This window comes from Macrobrachium nipponense, chromosome 17 (assembly GCF_015104395.2).
Source record: "Macrobrachium nipponense isolate FS-2020 chromosome 17, ASM1510439v2, whole genome shotgun sequence".
NCBI lineage: Eukaryota > Metazoa > Arthropoda > Malacostraca > Decapoda > Palaemonidae > Macrobrachium > Macrobrachium nipponense.
Genome location: NC_087210.1, coordinates 3479385 through 3505037, shown reverse-complemented (window position 1 = coordinate 3505037; position 25653 = coordinate 3479385). Strand labels below are relative to the sequence as shown.

The 25653-nt window shown below is 36.4% G+C and overlaps 1 protein-coding gene across 43 annotated transcripts in view; it reads right to left on the bottom strand.

The window, feature by feature from the left end:
* Positions 1-25653, bottom strand: part of LOC135196123 (titin-like) — an 856828-nt gene that overhangs the window by 241292 nt on the left and 589883 nt on the right. For 33 of the 43 annotated variants that reach the window (XM_064222640.1, XM_064222602.1, XM_064222614.1 and 30 more), the window contains one exon: positions 10874-10912. The exons of the other annotated variants lie outside the window; for them this stretch is intronic. In XM_064222640.1, coding sequence (XP_064078710.1) covers positions 10874-10912 — 39 coding nt within the window. The remainder of the gene's footprint in view (positions 1-10873; positions 10913-25653) is intronic. 43 annotated transcript variants of the gene reach the window in all.

Below are 25653 nucleotides of genomic sequence, written 5' to 3'. Positions count from 1 at the left end.
CGTAGGTATTTATCATTTTAATTGTTTGTTTGTTTAGTTTGTATGGTGTTTTTACGTTGCATAGAACCAGTGGTTATTCAGCAACGGGACCAACGGCTCTACGTTTTTCGTTTATCATTTGAAGCCCAAGCACTTAGACCTACGAGGTCATTCAACGCTGAAAATAGTGTTGAAACAACTGTTAAGAGAGGGTATAAGGAGCTCCAGGACTCATGCAGAATAGTGTGCTACTAGAAACAGCGCACATTGTAAGAAAAGTGATGGACTCCTAAGGAGGCAGGATGCTACCCGGAACCCCCTACTATATTTCTATCATTATTATTATTATTATTTATTTTTATTATTACTTGCACTTAAGAAACCCTCTTTTAAGCAAGTAGTATCGAAGGTGACAGCTACATCAGCTGCATTCAATTTATACCGAGTTTTCTCTATATAAACCACTATTATCATCATTATTGTGTCGTCACCCGCATCATCGTAAAAAAATAACCACTATAACTGCTGGTATTGTTACCATAGCTTTGAACGGTGGCTGGAGCTATTCAACGAAGCTGAACAACAGCGAATGCAATTAAGAAACCATAAAAGGTGAAGATTTATTGGGAGCTTGCGAGTGGGGACCCAAAAAAACAATTCAACAACAAAAAAAAGTCAAGAAAAAGAAGAAGAAAAAACGCAGCAAATTATGTGGGTCACGTCTGGCTGGAGAATAGCGGATTTGGGGATGGAAAGATAAGTTAAAAAAAGAAGAAAAAAAGAAAGACTAGCGGTCTCACTTTGATTTCTGGAGACTTCACACATCGCTGAACACGTAACACCTTGACATCCCATTAAAAACAAACTGACAAAATTGATTGGCTTTGGAAGACTGACTACAACAATACCTTGTGGGGGTTGCCATAATTCTTGTTTTAAATTCGTTTGAATATTTACTACAACACCTTATGTTTCCATAATCTTTTGAATAATTAATCTACAGACACTTCTATCATAGCACTTCTTCATCAACTTTAAAATTAACGAAAGATCCATCAAGGCATTCTGTTTTAAAATGGGAACATTTTGAAGTGTCCAACGACGAGGAACCATCTGCCTAGTCAAACAGACACCAGGATTTAATAAACCTGTTTCATAAGGTAGCATAAATGTTGAAAGAAATTATTAAAGTTTCATTTGAGTCCTCCTCTCAAATCTTGGATACAATTTAGGTCAAAGTTATACTGCTTGGAACTGTTCTAGTAGCTGAAACTGTTACAGAGGGTGGATGAACAAAATACTAATTTGCAGCCCTCTAGCCTCGGTAGTTTTTTAGATCTAAGGGCGGACAGAATAAACTGCGTACAGACAGACAGACAGACAAAGCCAGCTAAATAGTTTTCTTTTACAGAAAACTAAAAATAAAATTAATCAAGACAGATATAAAAATAGATTTCTTCATTAACTTACCCAAAGCATAAAGACTTCTTTTGCCTTTTGCCTCCAAATGAATTTCACTTCCTCAAACCGTTTATTCGTAAAAGGAAAAGTCACTGAATTCACTTTAGAACAAATTAAATTCTTTTGATTTTCTCATCACAATTCAAGTTGCTTTGCTCAGTATCAGAATCTATACATGAATGACCTCTCTGAGCATTCGACGGTTGGTCAATATTACTAGCGAAAATATATTCAGAAACAGACTTGAATTAAAAATATATTCAGAAACAGATTTAAATTAAACTGATCCTGTTGCAAATTACCTTTTACCATTACATACTCGTCAATTATTCGTAAAAGAAGGCGTGATCCGACCTCCAGCTTATTTGGGATGCATGCAAAGTTTTTCCCTCACGCATAAGTTGTAAACATTAAATTTCTAACTTTTGACGTAAATTAAATTGTGCTAAAATCTAAGGTCAAATAGAGCCTTGTTTCACCAACGAAAATCAAAATCAATACGCTATATTTTATCAGCAATAATTTTTCTGTACTGTTTAACATGCATATGGTGTATTTCTTAAATTTTCATTCTTATATATAAATCATAAATATTCTATCCTAAAATTCCTGTATCTTTAACTCAATGTGAAACATTGTTTTCAGACCTTTTTAGGCTTTTCTAAAACACACTCCCCCCAAAAAAAACAACAACAAAGTAGTTAGAAGGCTTACTCCCCGAGTAAGCAAAAAAGTAACAATAGTCCTTCAAATGAGAAAAATTAAATTTCTCTGTAAATGTCAAATTATATATAAAAATTCTGATAAAATCTTTATAACGCGCATTCACGGTGTAACGACATACAACGCGTATACTAATCCTTGTCCTTGAAAACGAAATATATAGCCCATAACTACTCGCCCCGCCCTGGGGAACGTCAATATTACCAAGCGAGTAATATTCATGCGCGAATCAACACGGGCACAAACACACACACGGCACTCATGATAGACCTTGACTTGCTGTGTCAGCAGCACAAACCATCTCCCGTGTTGACACTAGCCGTGTTTCAATAGAGTTCGTCGGTCGTCCCACGCCACGCCCCTAAGGGGACGCCCCTAAGGGGACACCCGTCCCAATTTAAGTTCGCGTTCAGCTAACTCTCTGTTATTAGACACTGGCAGAAGCAACAGGGATTAGATGTTCTCGCGTAACGGCGATGTCTTTAAACAAGGCAGATGCTTTGGAAATAGTGGTTGTTTGCAGACATACGTTATAGAACACAAGGAGATATATATATATATATATATATATATATATATATATATATATATATATATAGTATATATGAAATATATGTATATATCTATATATAATTATATAATAAAAAATGCATATAGAGATATAATATAATATATTATATTATATCATATGGCATAATAATACATCATCATATTATATTATATATCAATATTATATATTATATATATATTATTTTTATTTTTATATATAAATAAAAGATATATATATATAACACATATATACATATGATATACATATAATAAGATATATATACATAAAATTAAAATTATATATTTCATATATAATATATATATAAATATATATATATATATTTATACAGAGAGAGAGAGAGAGAGAGAGAGAGAGAGAGAGAGAGAGAGAGAGAGATTAGGTTCACGTCAGTCAATCTGTGTACTTTGTGAGTGACTTATGCCATACTTTGATGATCAAGAATGATTCTCTCTCTCTCTCTCTCTCTCTCTCTCTCTCTCTCTCTCTCTCTCTATCTCTCTCTCGCTTTGAACGGGAGAATTTCATGGTCACGATCCAGACGGTGATCTGCACAAAGTCTGCAATTGTTGAAGAAGAGAAGAAGAAGAAGAAGAAGAAGGAAAAGGAGAAGGAGAAGAAGAATTGAAGATTTTAACAAGAAAGCTGGAACTTAACCAGCGAAATCAATTTTCTCGTACGATTTTTACAACCGTTCATTTTCATGCAGGCAAAAGTGATTAAAATGAGGAGTAACACCACCCCCCTCCCGAAACCCGCCCCCCCAAAAAAAAAAAATCGTAAAAGCTTGGTGTGAAAATATTCACGCCTTATGAGATTATATTATAGCTACTATATGCAGTATATTAGTATATTTTCCGCAGCGCACCTCATCATCAAACATATCTCTGAACTTTGAGGGGGGGGGTGGCTTTCTCTCTCTCGACAACAACGCATGATCCGACCTCCAGCTCACTCGGGGAGCGTGCTAACATCTACGGTCAAATATCGCGTTGTTTCACCGACGAAAATTAAAATAAACACGTTATTATATTTTATTAGAAATAATTATTCTGTACTGTTTAACATGCGCACTATTTGTCTAATTTTTTTTTTTTTACATTTTCATTCTAATAAATAAATAACAAATATCCTACATTAAAATTCCTGTATCTCTAACTCAAAGCGAAACACCTTTTTAAGACATTTTTAGGCCCTTCCATAGACCTCTCCTAACCCCCAACGAGAACAACAACAGCAAAGTACCTTGTAGGCTTACTCCCCGAGCAAGCCAAAATCACTTTTGAATTCGTAGTAGCATCTGCAGTCATGTGCATCTGATTTCTGACGAATTATTCAATGTAAACTTGAATGTTTAAAAAATGCCTTTATCAAGATGCTGGGAAATGAATACTTCTTTACGGATGAGTTTGTAAATACTTCGCAAATAATTCAAGCTGTAAAGATGTAATAAGGATTACTGTAAGTACTGTTGTCAACAAAATTGAAAGAAAAAAAAAAGTTTTCGTGCATCTGTCAGTCCAAGTGTTAAGATTAGGGAACAAAGTAGCTCTACATTTTAAACAGCTCCAAATGCGGAGCAGAACACTTTTCTTTTAGAGAGAGAGAGAGAGAGAGAGAGAGAAAGAGAGATAGAGAGATAGAGAGCAACTTTTTTCATTTGGAGAGAAAAAAACCCAACATTTTTCCATTTAGAGAGAGAGAGAGAGAGAGACAGAGAGAGAGAGAGAGAGAGAGAGAGAGCAACATTTTATTTTAATCAGAGAGAGAGAAAACCAAATTTTTCACTTAGAGAGAGAGATAGAGAGAGATAAAACAGTTCATCGAACTCTTGCGGAAGTCACATCATGACGGTAAAATGGACCTCCGCGGCGGGGGGCCGGTGGGCGGGGGGTGGGGATGTTACCAAGAGATTGCACTTCCTCTGAGAGCGAATTGAACATTCTATTTGAAAAAACAAGAGAAAGAGAATGCATAACCAAAAAAATTTTTAATAATATCTTTATCTTAAATTTACTACACATGTTGACCACAGATGTTGAAGTACATGAATCATATATATATGTAAAATACCATCAGTTTTTACTTCTTATTCAAAAGCACAACATGAGAAATGAAATATATATATATATATATATATATATATATATATATATATATATATATATATAAGCGAATACCACAGGAAAATGATAGTCAGAAATCCAAGCGCATTCGTCTTTACTAAGACATTGTCAAGGAACGAATGAAATACAGTTGGAGAGAAAGTTATCAGGTAAACAACAAGATCAAGCACCAGATGGTTAATTGTCAAAAGGGTAAAAATTAAAGAGATAATCCAGGATTGTCGGATATCACACGGTCACAAACCTAAACATAGATTTAACCCTAACAGAAACTAATCCGTATATAGTCCAAAACATATAAAAACTGAATATATTAAATTTTGTTGCTTATATTTATCTCAAACATTTTCCATTATGAAGGCATCAAGTTTAAATAAACCAAGACTTAAATTTGAGGAAACAAGATTCAATGATATTCCTTTTAACTGTATCATTACATGGGATTAAGGCTCTTGCTTGACTCCAGTTAAAGGGATGATCTAAATCTCTCACATGTACGAATAATGCACGATATTTGCTCAGTTCTCACAGAATACCGAAGTGTACACAGTAGAATGGGAGAGGGTCTAAAGAAGGAGGCCTGTGCTCTAAGTCACAGGGGCTATTCCAAAAGTTGTACTCCTTACGTTATGGCGCCCATATCGTCCCACCTCGGTGGTCGCGGGTTCGATTCTCGGCCATTCCATTGAGGAGCGAGAGATGTGTATTTCTGGTGATAGAAGTTCACTCTCGACGTGGTTCGGAAGTCACGTAAAGCCGTTGGTCCCGTTGCTGAATAACCACTGCGTTCCATGCAACGTAAAAGCACCATACAAACAAACATATCACGTACAGATATAATAGCAAGAACTGGGAATGAAAAAAGTAAATTTATGTCAAATACCACGCGCTGGCACCAATGAGGACACTCAGCGCTGAAAGGAAAATTGAGAATAAAGATGTTTTAAATGCGTAACAGGAGGAGGACCTCAGAGCAGTTGCACTATGAAACAGTTGTTAAGAGAGGGTGGGAAGTATGATAAATGAGAGTATGAACGGAGGTACAGCAAAAGGAATGGAAGAGTGTTGCAGCTAGATGCCGAAGTGGCGCTGCAAAGAACCTTCAGTAATGCCTTACAGTGCACAGCGTAAGGTGCACTGATGGCACTAACCCCCTTATGGGAAGCCAAAAAAAAAAAAAATAAATAAATAAATAAATAAATAAAAAAAATAAAAAAAAGTCTCTTTAAGGTAATATCAAATGGTGCAATTTTATGAAAGCCAGACGTTTTGGAGCCATACAATGAAATCAACTGCATTGTAACACCACTGAAACTTTCTATCTGTTTTCTAATACTGATTTCTCAAGCAAGTTATGTCTATTTGCACTTGAGTTTGAACATCTGTCGAAACAACTGCTTCCGGAGGAAATGACAGTTGTGCTAAATGTTGTTGCAAAGAAAAATAAAATTTACATATCTGCTAAGGTTAAAGAGATGATACAACATCGTCTCTGGTGGGTCATAGTACGATCATCTTTCTTGAGCTTCAATATATTTATGTGATTTTTAAGCTTATTCATACTTTTCGTCGACCTGAACTACTCTTTACTGAATTTGGTGTTCATTCCTAAACAAAATTTACTCGTAGATAAATAAAAAAATGTAAACCTTGATCTATCAAAATTTTGGATGGTCTTCATAAGATATATCCTATGTTTTTTTAATCAAACGATTAACTTTACTTTGTTTTACGGAATCGACAATGGAAATATTTTCTATACAACTGGCAAAGACAATAAAGAAGGCTCTGTACCCTCCCTTTGGTGCTCTTCAAGGTTCTTTGGCGCAATCGAGTTTTCTGTACAGCTTGTAATGTTGTCCATAGAACTCTCAGCCGCCCGGGGTGGCCTGTGTAGTGCAGGTGCCAGCCGCAAAATCATGGCTAACTTTAACCTTCGGTAAAATAAAAACTACTGAGGCTAGAGGGCTGCAATTTGGTATGTTGAGACTGGACGGGAGGGGATGAATCAACATACCAAATTTGCAGCCCTCTAGCCTCAGTCGCTTTTAAGATCTGAGGGCGGACGGATAGACAAATACCCGTCCACAATCCTTTTCTTTTACAGAAATTATAAAGAAAATGCAAGGTAATAGTGACCTCCCATTTTAGATCATCAAAAACTTAAAACGTGACAGCCTTGCCATAATATTTTATTATAATTAAGACGCTGCTAAACAATTTATTTTAACTTAACTTATTCTTGAAGCGATAAGTAGCTGAGGGTTTGCATCAAAGTTCAGAGTGAATTAATAGCTAAAAAAAATACCCGGTATCAAGAAGGTGGAATGTAGGACCTCAGCAAAAAATATAAGCGCTAGACCGATTTCATGACATAACGGGTCGACGATACACACACACACACACACACACATACACATACACATACACACACTCAAAATTGCAAACCTACATCCAGCTTCCTCATTCTCTTTCTTTTTTAAAATCATTCACCCTCCCCCTACCACCCCTACCCCCCTCCCCAACTCGCAATAATGACGAAATTCAAGGTAATTGGCGTTACAACGAAATGTCGAGTAAAGTGGTGCTAATCAACATTCGCGATTAGGAAGGTTTGTGTTTCGACATTTTTTGCAAAAATTTAAGGTACGGACCCTTCCCTCACGGAGTTGCAATTAGTAGTCCATTTAGCTAGCAGTTATTTGTCACATTTTCTTAATCGATGTAGGGTTACGCGTATATATATATAAATATATGTAAATGTATATATATATATATATATATATATATATATAAATTCATAATCACCCGATTATTGTTTTAAAGCCCTCACATGATGATGACTTACAGAGAGAGAGAGAGAGAGAGAGAGAGAGAGAGAGAGAGAGAGAGAGAGAACTCATGACATTTAGAGAGAGAGAGAGAGAGAGAGAGAGAGAGAGAGAGAGAGAGAGAGAGTATTAACTCAGTACACCATAGCCATGTCCTTAATCCTCAGGTAGTGTCTGAAACCTTATTATATCAAGAACGAAGGTTATAATGCAGCAGGAAGCCAGCAACGACTACTTTCTCTCGTAGCTGTTGCTTTTGTGCTTTCTCTTGTTCCCGTTTTTTTTCTTATCTTTCTTTTCTTTTTTCTTTTTTTTGGCCTAAAATGTTATCTACACTTCCTTTTATTCTTCAATTTTAATTTCTTTGTATTTTCCAAAAGTGTCATCTATAGATCTTTTTATTTTTTCAGCTACGATTCTTCCCTTTTTTGGTGGGGGGATGAGCGGTGGGGCAAAGTATTATCTACAGTTACTTTTTTCTTTTTAATTTTTTTTCAAGTGTCATATGCAGATCCTTTTAATTTTTTTTTTCTTTTGTCAAAAGTGTCATCTACAGTTCCTTTTTTTTATTAACATTATGAATTAATTCATTTATATTTTGGCCAAAGTGTCAACTACAGTTGTTTTTCCTTTTCTTTTCTTTTTGGCAAAAGTGTCATCTACAGTTCCTTTTTGTTTTTTATTAATTTATTATTATTATTATTTTGGCAAAAGTACCATTTACAGTTCCTTTTTCATTTTCATTTATTTACTATTTATTTTTTTGGCAAAAGTGTCATATACAAAACTTTTCCTCCCTGTATGACATATGACTAATAACCCAATATTAAGAACACCGAAAACTGTGCAGCTAAACTTGATTAAAATGACTTTTTCGAGTTTTGGAAGCGTGAAATAAAGTACAGAAAGTTGCAGGAGACTTTGGTAATTATCACAGGACCCACGAACCAGACTCGTGTCCGGAGTTTAGAAATTTAAACAAATTTCGTTATGAAAATAAGGCTAAAACCCCGAAGAAATGAGCAGGTAATTACAATCACTTCTTCTTATCCTATCATTGCAAAAAATTAAAAAAAAAAATAAAAAATTAAGTGCATAATATCCGATAACTGTTATAATACAGTCACGAACACCGTTGTAACCTTCCAAAATTGACAGAGAGAGAGAGAGAGAGAGAGAGAGAGAGAGAGAGAGAGAGAGAGAGAGAGGAAACTCATGACATTTACACAGAAAGGAAAAACTAATGACATTTACACACACACACACACACACAGACTCGTGACATTTACAGAGAGAGAGAGAGAGAGAGAGAGAGAGAGAGAGAGGAGAGAGAGAGAGAGAATTAACCAGGGAAGATGTCGAGCCATTTGACGAGACCTATAAAACCCCGAGACAAGAGTCGGGTGGTCAAAACAAGCAAATCAAATCAAGGAGTTTAAAAAAAAAAAAATTGCAGGGCTTCAAGATCCCGTTTCGTTTTATAGGTCTCCACCCCAACTTTCAATCCTCGCACACTCTCTTTCTCCATTACACTTTACTTTCGACTTTCTCTCTGACCGTCAAATCAAAACCCTAATTCGTTCGGGGAAAGCCAAGAAAAAAAAAAGAGGTACACATGTATGTATATACCTCTTATTTCTAATTTTGAGAATCCTGTATTTTCCTTCAACTTAAAAATCCAGTAAAAGTGTGTGGCATGTAGCTCATCATTCCAGCTATGCTGATCCAGCTCAGAGATGGAACATAAAATTTCGGCCAACAACCTAGCGCTGGGGACCTTTGAGGTCACTCAGCGCTGAAAATCAAATTGACAATAAAAAAAAAAAGGTTCGAAAGACGTGACAGGAGGAACACCTCGCAAAATGACTCTAGAGAGTTTAAAGTCAGATGGAAGAGAGAGAATATGAAAGGAAATACAGTAAAAGGAACGGAAGGGGTTGCAGCTAGGGGCCGAAATGGACGGCGCAAAAGAACATAAAGTCATGCCTAGTGTGCACCGTGAGAGGAGCACTGACGGCACTAACACTCTCTGCAATGTGGGTCCAGCTTCGAAATTATTTAGCATATTTGTGCAATCATTCAGTCTCTGTTTTGCCGAGATGAAGGAGAGATATATATTTCTCTCTCTCTCTCTCTCTCTCTCTCTCTCTCTCTCTCTCTCTCTCTCTCCGGTCTAAAGTGGCCGTGGGGAAAAAAAAACATTAGCCACTCAGCGAAAGCAGCAATCGACGAATTACACAAATGCACGTGCGTATGGGAACATAATTGTATTCCTAGAGCACAATTCTTCTTTACGTAACAACGATACTACCTCACAAACAAGTACTATCAATTAAATGCTCCATGTTCTATATCTTTTGGTATAATCTCCCAAGACCTGTAAAAAAACTACGGCACTCGAAAATTGTGAATCTAAGCACACATTTGTGGCATCTTTACCCCCAAAACGCCAAGAATTTTAATGGTAGGTATGATACTACTTGAACTTTTGATATTTGAATCAATCGACAGTTAATGATGAAAAAGAATATAATTGGTTTCTGATATAAATCAATAGCAATTTACAAGTCTTTCCATAGCTTACAAAAAACAAAACATATATAAATATAATAATATATATATATATATATATATATATATATATATATATATATATATATATATATATATATATATATATATATATATATATATATATATATATATGGTAACAACCAAGACGTACAATTTAATCATACTTATATGCATAAATTATCATCTATCTCACTCTAGCCTTTTGCAGATCCGTAACTAGACTGAGCAGCTTCACCAGAAATGAATCTGCAGGAACGATCGCAGATGTTCGACCAATTTACAAGAAATAATATTAAAATAATAAAACATAAGAAATACTCACCTCTATTTTCTGCAGTCTGTCCTAAACCTTACCTCGTTTTCTGTAGTCGATTCTTGATACGAGAAAACCATTAAAATATATTTACATAGCGGGTACTCAAGGAAAGCCCTTCGCTTAAAAAAATGGGGATGGTTTGGGGATTAAAATATATAGGAAGCAATGATAATAATATAAGAATGATAATAATAAAAAGGAATAAGAAAAAAAGAGAGTGGCGAGATACATAACATTACAGAGAGTGTGATAATGTGATCTTATAATCTATTACGTAAGTGCAAGTTTAGCCTACCGAGTGGTGCCATCCAATCGATTCTTCTTCGTCCCATACCTGGCAGGAAAGATGGAGAAAATATTTATTAGTTGTTTGGCAGACGATTCGCAAATCATTGGACGTGGGAACGTTTACATAAAGTATGAAACTAAAGAGATCTTTATATATATATATATATATATATATATATATATATATGTGTGTGTGTGTGTGTGTGTGTGTGTGTGTGTGTGTGTGTGTGTGTGAATCATACCTGAAAGGGAATGTATGAACAATTCCAAAATTTAAAAGTAAAAAAAAAAATTAGTCTGTAAATAACTACACCTTAACAGAAAGAGCAATTACACACACACACATAATATATATATATATATATATATATATATATATATATATATATATATATGTATATGTATGTATGTATGTATATATATACATGTATGTATTATATATATATATATATATATATATATATATATATATATAGATAAAACACGAAAACTACCACAATTATTTTACGCTTTTCCTTTTACCTCTATTCATTTTCTTTCTTTTATTCCTGGCGTGGTCGTCATTTTGTTTTACGGTCAAGATAGGTGGGTCAAGGGGAAGGGAAAGGCCCCAGCCACCCAGAAAATCGGGGGGGAAATCTCATTATGTCTTCCAGTGGACCACATTTCAAGGAATACTGCAACTTTTCACGGCATTATATCAACGCGCGTATTGTTCTGTTAACTTTACGTCGACGAGACCTACCGTGCAATTCTCGTATGTCTCTGCATACTTATCTTCTAGAAATAACTCATTATTTAGTAATTTTATAAAAATATTTATTTAGCACTTTTGTCACTCATTGACTCAGTGAATTTTCGTAAAATATCTCAATGTTTAGTTATTTTGCTAAACTTTTTATTTAGCACTTTTCTCCCAAAGTTCCTCAAATATAGGGACATAATGAATCCATTGCCACGTAATCAACCACGTTCTCAAAATATCTCTGGAGTATTTCCATGAAAAGGAAATATTAATTAACTGGAAGCATAAATGTAATTCTAACAAAAACAAAAACAAAATTGCTCCCTAACAAAGTATTCAACTGATTACCAGCCTGGCAAACCAATAGGATCAGGGAATCGTCTTTTAACGATCCTATTTCGGGACGAAATTATCCTGTACATCAGACAAAAAGATTCCTTTACACAAACTAGCCCCCAAGCAACCCCCAGCACCCCCACCCTTCGTCAGCAGTGGCCTTTTCAAGGCCTGTCCGTAACACCAGCAGCAGGGTGCCTTATTCCAAGCAACCAATGCTTCGACCACCTCCCGCCAGGGGGGCGGGGGGAGCCTGGTCTTTTCAGCATCCTGGGGGCTGGGGTTTCCCCCCGAGACCTCCCCCCCAAAAACCACCCACCTTCTCCTATCTGGCAACGGCACCTCTTATCACTGCCGTCAATCGATTTAACTCTCTCTCTCTCTCTCTCTCTCTCTCCTTCAGATTATCTGAAGGAGAGAGTTATCTGAAGGAGAGGGATATCTGAAAGAATAGATCTGGACATTGGACCTTTGTCCGCTTGACAAATATCTTGTACAAGATGTTCATCAAGGGACATAGCATACTAGAAAAAACTATTCTTCTTTCTGCAAGCACATCTAGGTTATTCCTTCAGATTGGTTAGGGCATTTGAAAGATTAGATCTAAATATTGGACCATCGTCCGCATGACAAATATCCTGTACAAGATGTTCATTAAGGGACATAGCACACTAGAGGAAAATATTCTTCTTTATGCAAGCCCATCATCTAGATTATTCCTTCATATTGGTGAGGTATCTAAAAGAATAGATCTAGATAATAGACCCTTGTCCACATGACAAATATCTTGTTCAAGATGTTCATCAAGGGACATAGCATACTAGAAGAAATTATTCTTCTTTCTGCAAGCACATCTTCTAGATTATTCCTTCATATTGGTGGGGTATCTAAAAGAATAGATCTAGATAATAGACCCTTGTCCACATGACAAATATCTTGTACAAGATGTTCATCAAGGGACATAGCATACTAGAAGAAATTATTCTTCTTTCTGCAAGCCCATCATCTAGATTATTTCTTCAGATTGGTGGGGTATCTGAAAGAATAAATCTAGATATTGGACCATTGTCCACATGACAATTATCTAGTACAAGAATTTCATCAAGGGACATAACATACTAGAAGAAACTATTCTTCTTTCTGCAAGCCCATCTTCTAGATTATTCCTTCATATTGGTGGGGTATCTAAAAGAATAGATCTAGATAATAGACCCTTGTCCACATGACAAATATCTTGTACAAGATGTTCATCAAGGGACATAGCATACTAGAAGAAATTATTCTTCTTTATGCAAGCCCATCTTCTAGATTATTCCTTCAGATTAGTGGAGTATCTAAAAGAATAGATCTAGATATTGGACCATTGTTCGCATGACAAATATCTTGTACAAGATGTTCATCAAGGGACATAGCATACCAGAAGAAACTATTCTTTTTTTGCAAGCCCATCTTCTAGATTATTCCTTCAGATTGGTGGGATCTCTGAAAGAACAGATCTAGATATTGGACCATTGTCCGCATGACAATTATCTTCTACAAGATGTTCATCAAGGGACATAGCGAAGAAACTATTCTTCTTTTTACAAGCCCATCTTCTAAATTATTCCTTCGGAATAGCGGGATCTCTGAAAAAATAGATCTTGATATTGGACCATTGTCCACATGACAAATATCTTGTACAAGATGTTCATCAAGGGACATAGCATACTAGAAGAAATTATTCTTCTTTCTGCAAGCCCATCATCTAGATTATTTCTTCAGATTGGTGGGGTATCTGAAAGAATAAATCTAGATATTGGACCATTGTCCACATGACAATTATCTAGTACAAGATGTTCATCAAGGGACATAACATACTAGAAGAAACTATTCTTCTTTCTGCAAGCCCATCTTCTAGATTATTCCTTCAGATTGGTGGGGTATCTGAAAGAATAGATCTAGATATTGGACCATTGTCCGCATGACAAAATATCTTGTACAAGATGTTCATCAATGGACATAGCATACTAGAAGAAACTATTTTTCTTTCTGCAAGCCCATCTTCTAGATTATTTCTTCAGATTGGTGGGGTATCTGAAAGAATAGATCTAGATATTGGACCATTGTCCGCATGACAAATATCTTGTACAAGATGTTCATCAAGGGACATAACATGCTACACGAAACTATTCTTCTTTCTGAAAGCCCATCTTCTAGATGATTCCTTCAGATTGGTGGGATATCTGAAAGAATAGATCTAGATATTGGACCATTGTCTGCATGACAAATATCTTGCACAAGATGTTCATCAAGGGATATAAAATGCTAGACGAAACTATTCTTCTTTCTGCAAGCCCATCTTCTAGATTATTCCTTCAGATTGCTGGGATATCTGAAAGAATAGATCTAGATAATGGACCATTGTCCGCATGACAAAATATCTTGTACAAGATGTTCATCAAGGGACATAGCATACTAAAAGAAGATATTCTTCTTTCTGCAAGCCCATCTTCTAGATTATTCCTTCAGATTGGTGAGATATCTGAAAGAATGGATCTTGATATTGGACCATTGTCTGCATGACAAATATCTTGTACAAGATGTTCATCAAGGGACATAGCATACTAAAAGAAGATATTCTTCTTTCTGCAAGCCCATCTTCTAGATTATTCCTTCAGATTGGTGAGATATCTGAAAGAATGGATCTTGATATTGGACCATTGTCTGCATGACAAATATCTTGTACAAGATGTTCATCAAGGGACATAGCATACTAAAAGAAGATATTCTTCTTTCTGCAAGCCCATCTTCTAGATTATTCCTTCAGATTGGTGAGATATCTGAAAGAATGGATCTTGATATTGGACCCTTGTCCGCATGACAAATATCTTGCACAAGATGTTCATCAAGGGACATAGCATACTATGAGAAAATTTTCTTCTTTCTGCAAGCCCATCTTCTAGATCATTCCTTCTGATTGGTGGGATATCTGAAAGAATAGATCTAGATATTGTACCATTGTCTTCATGACAAATATCTTGTACAAGATGTTCATCAAGGGACAAAGCATACTAAAAGAAGATATTCTTCTTTCTGCAAGCCCATCTTCTAGATTATTCCTTCAGAATGGGGGGATCTCTGAAAGAATAGATCTAGATATTGGACAATTGTCCGCATGACAAATATCTTTTACAGATGTTCATCAAGGGACATAGCATACTAGAAGAAACTATTCTTCTTTCTGCAAGCCCATATTCTAGATTATTCCTTCAGATTGGTGAGATATCTAAAAGAACAGATCTAGATATTGGACCATTGTCCGCATGACAAATATCTTGTACAAGATGTTCATCAAGGGACATAACATGCTAGAAGAAACTATTCTTCTTTCTGCAAGCCCATCTTCTAGATGATTCCTTCAGATTTTTGGTGGGCATATCTTGAAATAATAGATCTAGATATTTGGACCATTGGTCTGCAATGGACAAATATCTTGAACCAAGAGTCATCAAGGGACATAAAATACTAGAAAAGAAACTATTCTTCTTTCTGCAAGCCATCTTATAGATTATTCCTCGATTGGGGGATATTGAAGAATAGATTATATAATTGGGCCATTGTCTGAATGGAACAAATATCTTGTACAAGATGTTCATCAAGGGGACATAAACATACTTAGAAGAAACATTCCTTGTTTTCTGCAAGCCCATCTTTCTTTAGATTATTCCTTTCAGATTGGTGGGATATATGAAAGAATAGAATCTAGAGATTGGACCATTGTCCTGGCATGACAAACTCATCTTGTCAACAAATGGGTTCATCAATGGGACAAAATAGCATACTAAAGAAGAAACTATTCCTTCTTTCTGCAAGCCCATCTTCTAAGAATTATTCCTTCAGCATTGGTCTTGGTATCTAAAAAGAATAGATCTAGATATTGGACCATTGTCCGCCACGACAAATTATCCTTATTACAAGATGTTTTCGTCAAGGGACAATTAGCATACTTATTGAAGAAACTATTCTTCTTTCTGCAAGCTCCCATCCTTGCTAGATTATTCCTTCAGACTGCGGGCTGGGATATCTTGAAACGGAATAGCAAAACTAGAAATATGGACCAATTGTCCGCCATGGACCAAATATCTCTTGTACAGCATGTTTCATCGAGGGGAAATAGCATACTAAAAGAAACTATTCTTCTTTCTGCAAGCCCATTTTCTAGATTATTCCTTCAGAATAGGGGGATATCTGAAAGAATAGATCTAGATATTGGACCATTGTTCGTATGACAATATCTTGTACAAGATATTCATCAAGAGACATTGCATACTAGAAGAAACTGTTCTTCTTTCTGCAAGCCAATCTTCTAGATTATTCCTTCAGACTGGTGGGATATCTGAAAGAATAAAACTAGATATTGGACCATTGTCCGCATGACAATATCTGGTATAAGATCTTCATCAAGGGACATAGCATACTAGAAGAGACCATTCTTCTTTCTGCAAGCCCATCTTCTAGATTATTCCTTTACATTGGTGGGGTATCTGAAAGAATAGATCTAGATATTGGACCATTGTCCACATGACAAATATCCTGTACAAGATGTTCATCAAGGGACATAGCATACTAGAAGAAACTATTCTTCTTTCTGCAAGCCTATCCTCTAGGTTATTCCTTCAGAATGGGGGGGATCTCTGAAAGAATAGATCTAGATATTGGACCATTGTCCGCATGACAAATATCTTGTACAAGATGTTCATCAAGGGACATAGCATACTAGAAGAAACTATTCTTCTTTCTGCAAGCCCATCTTCTAGATTATTCTTTCAGAATGGCGGGATCTCTGAAAGAATAGATCTAGATATTGGACCATTGTCCACATGACAAATATCTTGTACAAGATGTTCATCAAGGGACATAGCATACTAGAAGAACCTATTCGTCTTTCTGCATTCCCATCTTCTAGATTATTCCTTCAGAATGGGGGGATCTCTGAAAGAATAGATCTAGATATTGGACCATTGTCCGCATGACAAATATCTTTTACAAGATGTTCATCAAGGGACATAGCATACTAGAAGAAACTATTCTTCTTTCTGCAAGCCCATCTTCTAGATTATTCCTTCAGAATGGCGGGATCTCTGAAAGAATAGATCTAGATATAGGACCATTGTCCGCATGACAAATATCTTGTACAAGATGTTCATCAAGGGACATAGCATACTAGAAGAAACTATTCTTCTTTCTGCAAGCCCATCTTCTAGATTATTCCTTCAGAATGGCGGGATCTCTGAAAGAATAGATCAAGATATTGGACCATTGTCCGCATGACAAATATCTTGTACAAGATGTTCATCAAGGGACATAGCATACTAGAAGAAACTATAGTTCTTCCCTCTGCATGTCCTGAGGGAGAGCGTCGTCCTTTACTGCCTTCTCAGTTTAGAAGAAATCTCCTAGGACAAGAGGTCTGGGATGCCCTCTGTTTCCTCTGTCGTTGTCCCTCTCGTATCCTTCTTTCTTGAGGATCTCGTGGACTTCGTTGAAGAAGGCAGTTACCTCCTTTTCTTCCCCTGTTATCGTGCAATTGTCTCTCTTCTCATTCCTCTTTGGTCCATGGAAGTAGACATTGTGTTTGGAGGTGAGCCTCTTGATGGTCTGGCCTCCTCTACCGATGACAATGGCTCTCTCTTGCCTGTCGAGGACTGTCATGTAGAGCCGATCCCCAATCTTAGTTAGCCCGGGGAAGATTTCCTTCCGTGGGAAATTCCCTCCTGCCTGCTTTCCTGTTGGCCCTATGATATCCATTATGTCGCGGCACGCTTCTTGGACGTCGTCCAAATGACCCTTTATAGTTATGAAATTCTCTGTTTTAGCGTGCATTGTTATCCTGACGTTGCTCTTCTTCTCGATTTTCCTTAAATTTTGTCCTTTTGGTCCAACCACAAGTCCCTTCTGGTGGGCCTTCACGTCGAATTGATACCTTCCAGCATCAATTCTCTTCAGTCCTTCCGTTTTGATATCGGAGCCTTCCACCTTGAGCTCCTGAAGGACTTCCTGGACGTGCTGATAGGCCCGGGCCACTTGTTTCATGTCTCCCCCTAAATAGGCCACTTCCCTCTTGTCCTTATTCTCGGGGAGAGTCAGTTTCACATCGTACAGGGCCCTCATCTCTTCGTCCAGTTGCCTGAAAAGGCCTTTGAGAAAAGCTCTGCCCTTTGGTGGTAAGCAGAACTCATAGCAATCGAAGCCTACGAGTTTCAGCTCCTCTTCCTTTGGCCAGTTCTTGATGTCCGCTACCATGGCCAGTATTACTCTGCAGGCTTCCTTTGCTTGTTCCAATGGGCCAAAGACTCCGATGAAATCGCGGTCGTCATCAACTTCAGGGAGGTAAATGCTCACATTCAGCTGCCTCAGCAGCCTCTGAAGATTAATCTTTCGTGGGCCCAACAAGGCCTCCCTGAACTCCTTTGGAACGATCGTGACGAACTCTTCCTTCCCAACTGCATAGAGCCCTGTCATGACCTGGGATAGTTCACTTATGTCGAAATCTTTGTCTACCCTGAATTTAATTTCACGGTAGACTTTTTCGACATTCGCCTTCGGTCCTGTGAGTTGAACCAATCTTGAGCCATCATCGCGAACGTTCAGAATGACTCCATGGTCCTCCTTGGTCATTTTCGTAAATTTCCCTCCTTTCCCGATAATATGGCCAAAGTCGAGACCTTTACCACAGCAAAACGTGAAGGTTTTACCTCTACCACGTTTCAAAGGTCCGCATTTAACAGCTCGTGTTCTTTTTCCGCTTCGGGCCTCGCGACTTTTATTTTCCTCTTCCTGAATCATTCCTACGGGATGCTGAGCCATTTGATTTGCCTCTTCCGCTGGAGGAAGAGGAATTGTCCCTTTTTCTTTGGGAGAAGAATCGGGCTGATCCTTTACCTCTTCCATTTCTCGAATGGGACAGTCTTTCTCCTGCGTTTTATCAGAAACGTCCTCATTTTGATCTCTGATTTCGACTGAGGGTTCCTCTGTTTCCTCACTTTCGTCTTCCTGCTGTCTCTCATCAGGTTCAATTTCGTCGAAATCCTGCTTGTCGATCTCGTCTGAGTTTTCGTCTTCTTCAGAAGGAGCCTCATTGACATTCTCTCTCTCACTGGTGGATAATACGAGACTCTCTTCTTCAGAGGAGACCACACTTTCATCCGTGTCCGGGTTGTCGGCCAATTCTTCGATATGGTATTTGAAAGTGTCAGCCAATTCTTCGATAGGGTATTCCAAAAAGACTCCTGTTACAGTTTCAAATTCTTCTTCCTGTTCAAAATTCCTGGCGACTCCTTTCTTTCTAACTGTTCTCATCACACCTTTGGCGATGAGCGCAGTGGCGTAGACAGTGGCAAGAAACAGGAGCATCTTGGGCCAAAATAGAGATTGATCCACCTTTCGAAGAACCTCGTGGGCTGCGGCGCCCTGGTCAAAGTGAAGAGTTTTCCTCACCAACAAACCCAGGGGTCCATTGCAGCCTGGCAAGGTAGGTTCCTCGTATCTTACAAGATTAGAAAATCCAATATAGTTCAGGGTAGAATGCAGAATGCGGCGCACTCTGTTTTCCTTCCTGAAATCCAACAATGATTGACGAGCGGTTTCACAGAGGTGAAGCTCTTTCTCAAGAGTCACCCGCCAATGGAATCCGCCTGTCAGTATAAGGTCCATAATAAGTCGAGCACTGGCTACAAATTTTCCACACTGCACTTCAAACAATTGTTTTAATAGGGTGAACATCATTTTAGATATACCAGATCAGGTGCCTTTCACTAAGCCTAGTTTTAGTTTAAGACACACGGCTCCGAGTCTTCACGGATGCTTGAGGATTTTGAGTCTACGGAGCTTCGCACCGCTGGTTTCCTCGGAGACTTTGGAGTCGGATCGGAAGTCCTCAAGCATAGAGTGAAGCTGCGTTTACTCCTGCTATAATTGATTCTTCAGAAAAAAATTAAAATAAATAAATAACTCTACTTTACTTTTATGTTCTTGTTGAAATATTATTTTGTATTTTTTTGTTTTTACTGAAGAATTTCTTTCTTTCTATCTATATTTTCGGAGCCGAAGGTTGCTAAAGTCCTTGTTTTGGGAAAAATATAAGAAGCAGTTGCGTTCGGAATGTATTTAGTCCGGTTACTAAGTTTAATAGTAATTTTTCAGAGGTGTTCAATGAATGGTTTACCACATTGAAAGTTTTATCTTTCACCAAAGCTATTCACTTAATCTTATTGCTGAAATAAGAGAGGCTTTTTATTTGGGAGGAAATAAATTTTATATACATACATGTTTATACATAAACACATACAAATTTATATATATATATATATATATATATATATATATATATATATATATATATAATGAATAACTTGATCACAAAATATGTAAAACGTGATGCTATGTATAAATGAAAGTGATGCCACGGAGGAAAATGAAAAAACGAGAATTGATAAGATCTTTCGACCTACATGACCCTTTACTTGAGGCACAACTGATCACAACAGAGCAAAAACATAGTACAAGTAGGCTTAGCGACCAAACTGATAATACAAAATTAGCATAAAGTCCAATTTCCTCTACAGAAAAAAAAACTATTCATTTTGAAAAACAAGCAGCCATATACGACGAAGTAACATCGCGAAAAAATAGATTAAGGATTTAGGCACGGTGCCTTATCAAGGCAAATTTTAATCGAAAAACAATACATTGTGTAGTAGTTATTATGAAATTTACAGAAATGTTCCAACAATGAGTGAGAAACGAAAATAAGATATAAATGTAGCGAGCATGAGAGAGAGAGAGAGAGAGAGAGAGAGAGAGAGAGAGAGAGAGAGAGAGAGAGAGAGAGAGAGAGATAAATATAAACATGTGGGACTAATCAATTATCAGTTAATTCATTTATATTAAGGTCCTTCATAAACATTTTCCAAATATATGGGTCAAAATGGTACAATCCCAGACTAAGATTTAGGTTGTTTTTATTAGTGATTTGTATAATTGTGGATTCCGGTAAATTTCTTGAAACATAATCATTAGACCTAGCAATTACAGAGCTCTCGCCCCAATTTATACAATGATATTTTTCGCCCCGATGGATAAATAGTCCTTTTGAAGTCTGGGCTGTTCTAACTGAATACATATGCTGCTTAATAAGTACACATAAATTTTTACTTAACTGACAGACATATTAGAACAGGCAATCTTTACAAGGAATTTTGTAAATGTTGTTTATTTGTTAAGGGACTATTCTTAATTAGAACATCTTAAATGGTATTTTTATAAGAGAACACAACATTAACATTAAACGATTTAAATATGGATTTTATGGTTTCAAATCCACGAAAGTAACGTAAGCTAAGTACATTTTTAGGGGTTTCTTTTTCCTTACTATCAACACTATAAAACTTTTCGTGAGCTTTTTGATAACATAAATCAATTATATGAGATAATTTCCTATCTTTTTTATGTATTCAATTCTTTGGTCAAGATATTGTGGAGTCGTGATACGCAAAGCACGTAATAAAATAGAAGAAAAAAAATTTAATATTAAGATGGTGGCCAGAATAAAAAGGTATATATAATAAATTATTTGTGGGTTTCCTATAAATACTGAACTTACATTGGAAAGATTCTCTATGTATTAATACATCTAGGAAAGGGATGGCATTATTATTTTCAATTTCAACACTGAATTTTATGGATGGCATTAAATTATTCAATTTAGACAATAAACCATTAATATCGATACCAACAGTTAAGACTACTAATATGTTATCTAAATATCTGAACCATTTTAAGAGGACCAGTGTGATATTCAGGATATAAGGGGTTACCCATGGCCATACAAAATATTTGTTGGTAATATTCTCCATTAAATATAAATCTGCAATCACAAATACACAACTTAATCAATCAAATTATGTAACTAATTAATTATTGCAATACAAATTCATTACTTAAAAATTCTTAAATATTCTTGGGAACTTTGGTAAATTAACCATTGTCAGAATGACAAATATACTGTAATGGATGTTCTTCAATGTATATAGCATACTAGAAGAAACTATTCTTATTTCTACAAGCCCATCATCTAGATTATTCCTTCAGATTGAAAGACCAAATCTAGAAATTGAACCCTTGTCCGCATGACAAATATCTTGTTTAAGATGTTCATCAAGGGACATTGCATACTAGAAGCAACTATTCTTCTTTCTGCAAGCCCAACTTCTAGATTATTCCTTCAGAATAGGGGGATATCTAAAAGAATACATCTAGATATTGGACCATTGTCCGCATGACAAATATCTTGTACAAGATGTTCATCAAGGGACATAGCATACTAAAATAAACTATTCTTCTTTCTGCAAGCCTATCTTCTATATTATTTCTTCAGATTGATGGGATATCTGACAGAACAGATCTAGATATTGGACGATTGTCCGCATGACAAATATCTTGTACAAGATTTTCATCAAGGGACATAGCATACTAGAAGAAACTACATTTATTTCTGCAAATCCCATCTTCTAGATTATTCATTCAGATGTTCATCAAGGGACATAGCATACTAGAAGAAACTATTCTTCTTTCTGCAAATCCCATCTTCTAGATTATTCATTCAGATGTTCATCAAGGGACATAGCATACTAGAAGAAACTATTCTTCTTTCTGCAAATCCCATCTTCTAGATTATTCATTCAGAATGAGGTGTTCTCTGAAAGAACAGATCTAGATATTGGACCTTTCTCCCCATGACAAATATCTTGTACAAGATGTTCATCAAGGGGCATAGCATTACTTGAAGAAACAATTTTTATTTTTGCAAACCCATCTTCTAGATTATACCTTCAGATTGGTGGGATATCTGAAAGAATAGATCTAGATATTGGACCATTGTCTGCATGACAAATATTCTGTAAAAGATGTTCATCAAGAGACATAGCATACTAAAAGAAAGTAGTCTTCTTTCTGCAAGCCCATCTTCTAGAATATTCCTTCAGATTGGTGGGGTCTATGAAAGAATATATCTAGAATTTGGACCCTTGCCCGCATGAGAAATATCTATTACAATTTGTTCATCAAGAAACTAGTCTTCTTTCTGCAAGCCCATCTTCTAGATTATTCCTTCACACTGGTGGGATATCTGAATGAATACATCTTGATATTGGACCATTGTCCGCATGACAAAATATCTTGTACAAGGTGTTCATCAAGAGACATAGCATACTAGAAGAAACTATTCTTCTTTCTGCAAGCCCATCATCTAGATTATTCCTTCAGATTGGTGGGATATCTAAAAGAATAAATCTAGATATTGGACCCTTGTCCTCATCATATATATCTAGTACAAGATGTTCATCAAGGGACAATGCATACTAGAAGAAACTATTCTTCTTTCTGCAAGCCAATCTTCTAGATTATTCGTTACGATTGGTGGGATATCTGAAAGAATAGAACTAGATGTTGGACCATTGTCCGCATGACAAATATCTTGTACAAGATGTACATCAAGGGACATAGCACTCTAGAAAAAACTATTCTTCTTTCTGCAAGCCCATCTTCTAGATTATTCCTTCAAATTGGTGGGATATCTGAAAGAATACATCTAGATATTGGACCATTGTCCGCATGACAAATATCTTGTACAGGATGTTCATCAAAGGACATAGCATACTAGAAAAAACTATTCTTCTTTCTGCAAGCCCATCATCTAGATTATTCCTTCAGATTGGTGGGATATCTGAAAGAATACATCTAGATATTGGACCATTGTCCGCATGACAAATATCTTGTACAAGATGTTCATCAAGGGACATTGCATACTAGAAGAAACTATTCTTCTTTCTGCAAGCCCATCTTCTAGATTATTCCTTCAGATTGGTGGGATCTCTGAAAGAACAGATCTAGATTTTGGTCTTTTGTCCGCATGACAAATATCTTGTACATGAGGTTCATTAAGGACATAGCATACTAGAAGACACTATTCTTCTTTCTGATAGCCTATCTTCTAGATTATTCTTTCAGAATGGGGTGTTCTCTGAAATAACAGATCTAGATATTGGACCTTTGTCTGCATGACAAATATCTTGTACAAGATGTTCATCAAGGGACATAGCATACTTGAAGAAACTATTCTTTTTTTTTGCTAGCCCATCTTCTAGATTATACCTTCAGATTGGTGGGATATCTGAAAGAATAGATCTAGATATTGGACAATTGTCCGCATGACAAATATTTTGTAAAAGATGTTCATCAAGAGACATAGCATACTACAAGAATCTATTCTTCTTTCTGCAAGCCCATCTTCTAGACTAGTATGCGTTACGATTGGCGGAATATCTGAAGGAATACATCTAGATGTTGGACCATTGTCCGCATGACAAATGTCTTGTACAAGATGTTCATCAAGGGACATAGCATACTAGAAGAAACTATTCTTCTTTCTGCAAGCCCATCTTCTAGATTATTCCTTTAAAAGGGTGGGATATCAGAATGAATAGAACTTGAAGTTGGACCCATGTTCGCATGACAAATATCTTGTACAAGATGTTCATCAAGGGACATAGCATACAAGAAGAAACTATTCTTCTTTCTGCAAGCCCATCTTCTAGATTATTCCTTTAAAAGGGTGGGATATCAGAATGAATAGCTCTAGAAGTTGGACCCTTGTTCGCATGACAAATATCTTGTAAAAGATGTTCATCAAGGAACATAGCATACTAGCAGAAACTATTCTTCTTTCTGCAAGGCCATCTTCTAGATTATTCCTTTAGATTGGTTGGATATCTGAAAGAATAGATCTAGATATTGGACCATTGTCCACGTGACAAATATCTTGTACAAGATGTTCATCAAGGGAGATAACATACTAGAAGAAACTATTCTTTTTTCTGCAAGCCCATCTTCTAGATTATTCCATCACATTGTTGGGATATCTGAAAGAATAGATCTAGATATTGGACTACTGTCAGCGTGACAAATAGATTGTACATGAGGTTCATTAAGGGACATAGCATACTAGAAGTAACTATTTTTCTTTCTGCAAGCCCATCTTCTAGATTATTCCTTCAGAATGGATATCTGAAAGAATAGATCTAGATTTTGGACTCTTGTCCGAATGACTAATATCTTGTATGAGATCTTCATCAAGGGACAGAGCATACTAGAAGAAACTATTTTTCTTTATGCAAGCCCATCTTCTAGATTATTCCTTCAGATTGGTGGGATTATCTGAAGAAATTACATATAGATATGGGGACATTGTCCGCATGACAAATATCTTGTACAAGATGTTCATCAAGGGACATAGCATACTAGAAGAAATTATTCTTCTTTCTGCAAGCCCATCTCCTAGATTATTCTTTTACATTGGTGGGATCTCTGAAAGAATTGATCTAGATATTGGACCATTGTCCGCATGACAAATATCTTGTACAAGATGTTCATCAAGGGACATAGCATACTAGAAGAAATTATTTTCTTTCTGCAAAGCCATCTCTAGATTATCTTTTTAAATTGGGGATTTGCCTCTGGGAAAGACTTATGTAGATATTGGGACAATTGTCGCATGACAAATATCTTGTACAAGATGTTCTCAAGGGGACATAGCATACTAGAAGAAACCATTCTTTCTTTCTGCAAGCCCATATCTAGATTATTCGTTTAAGATTGGGGGATCTATGAAA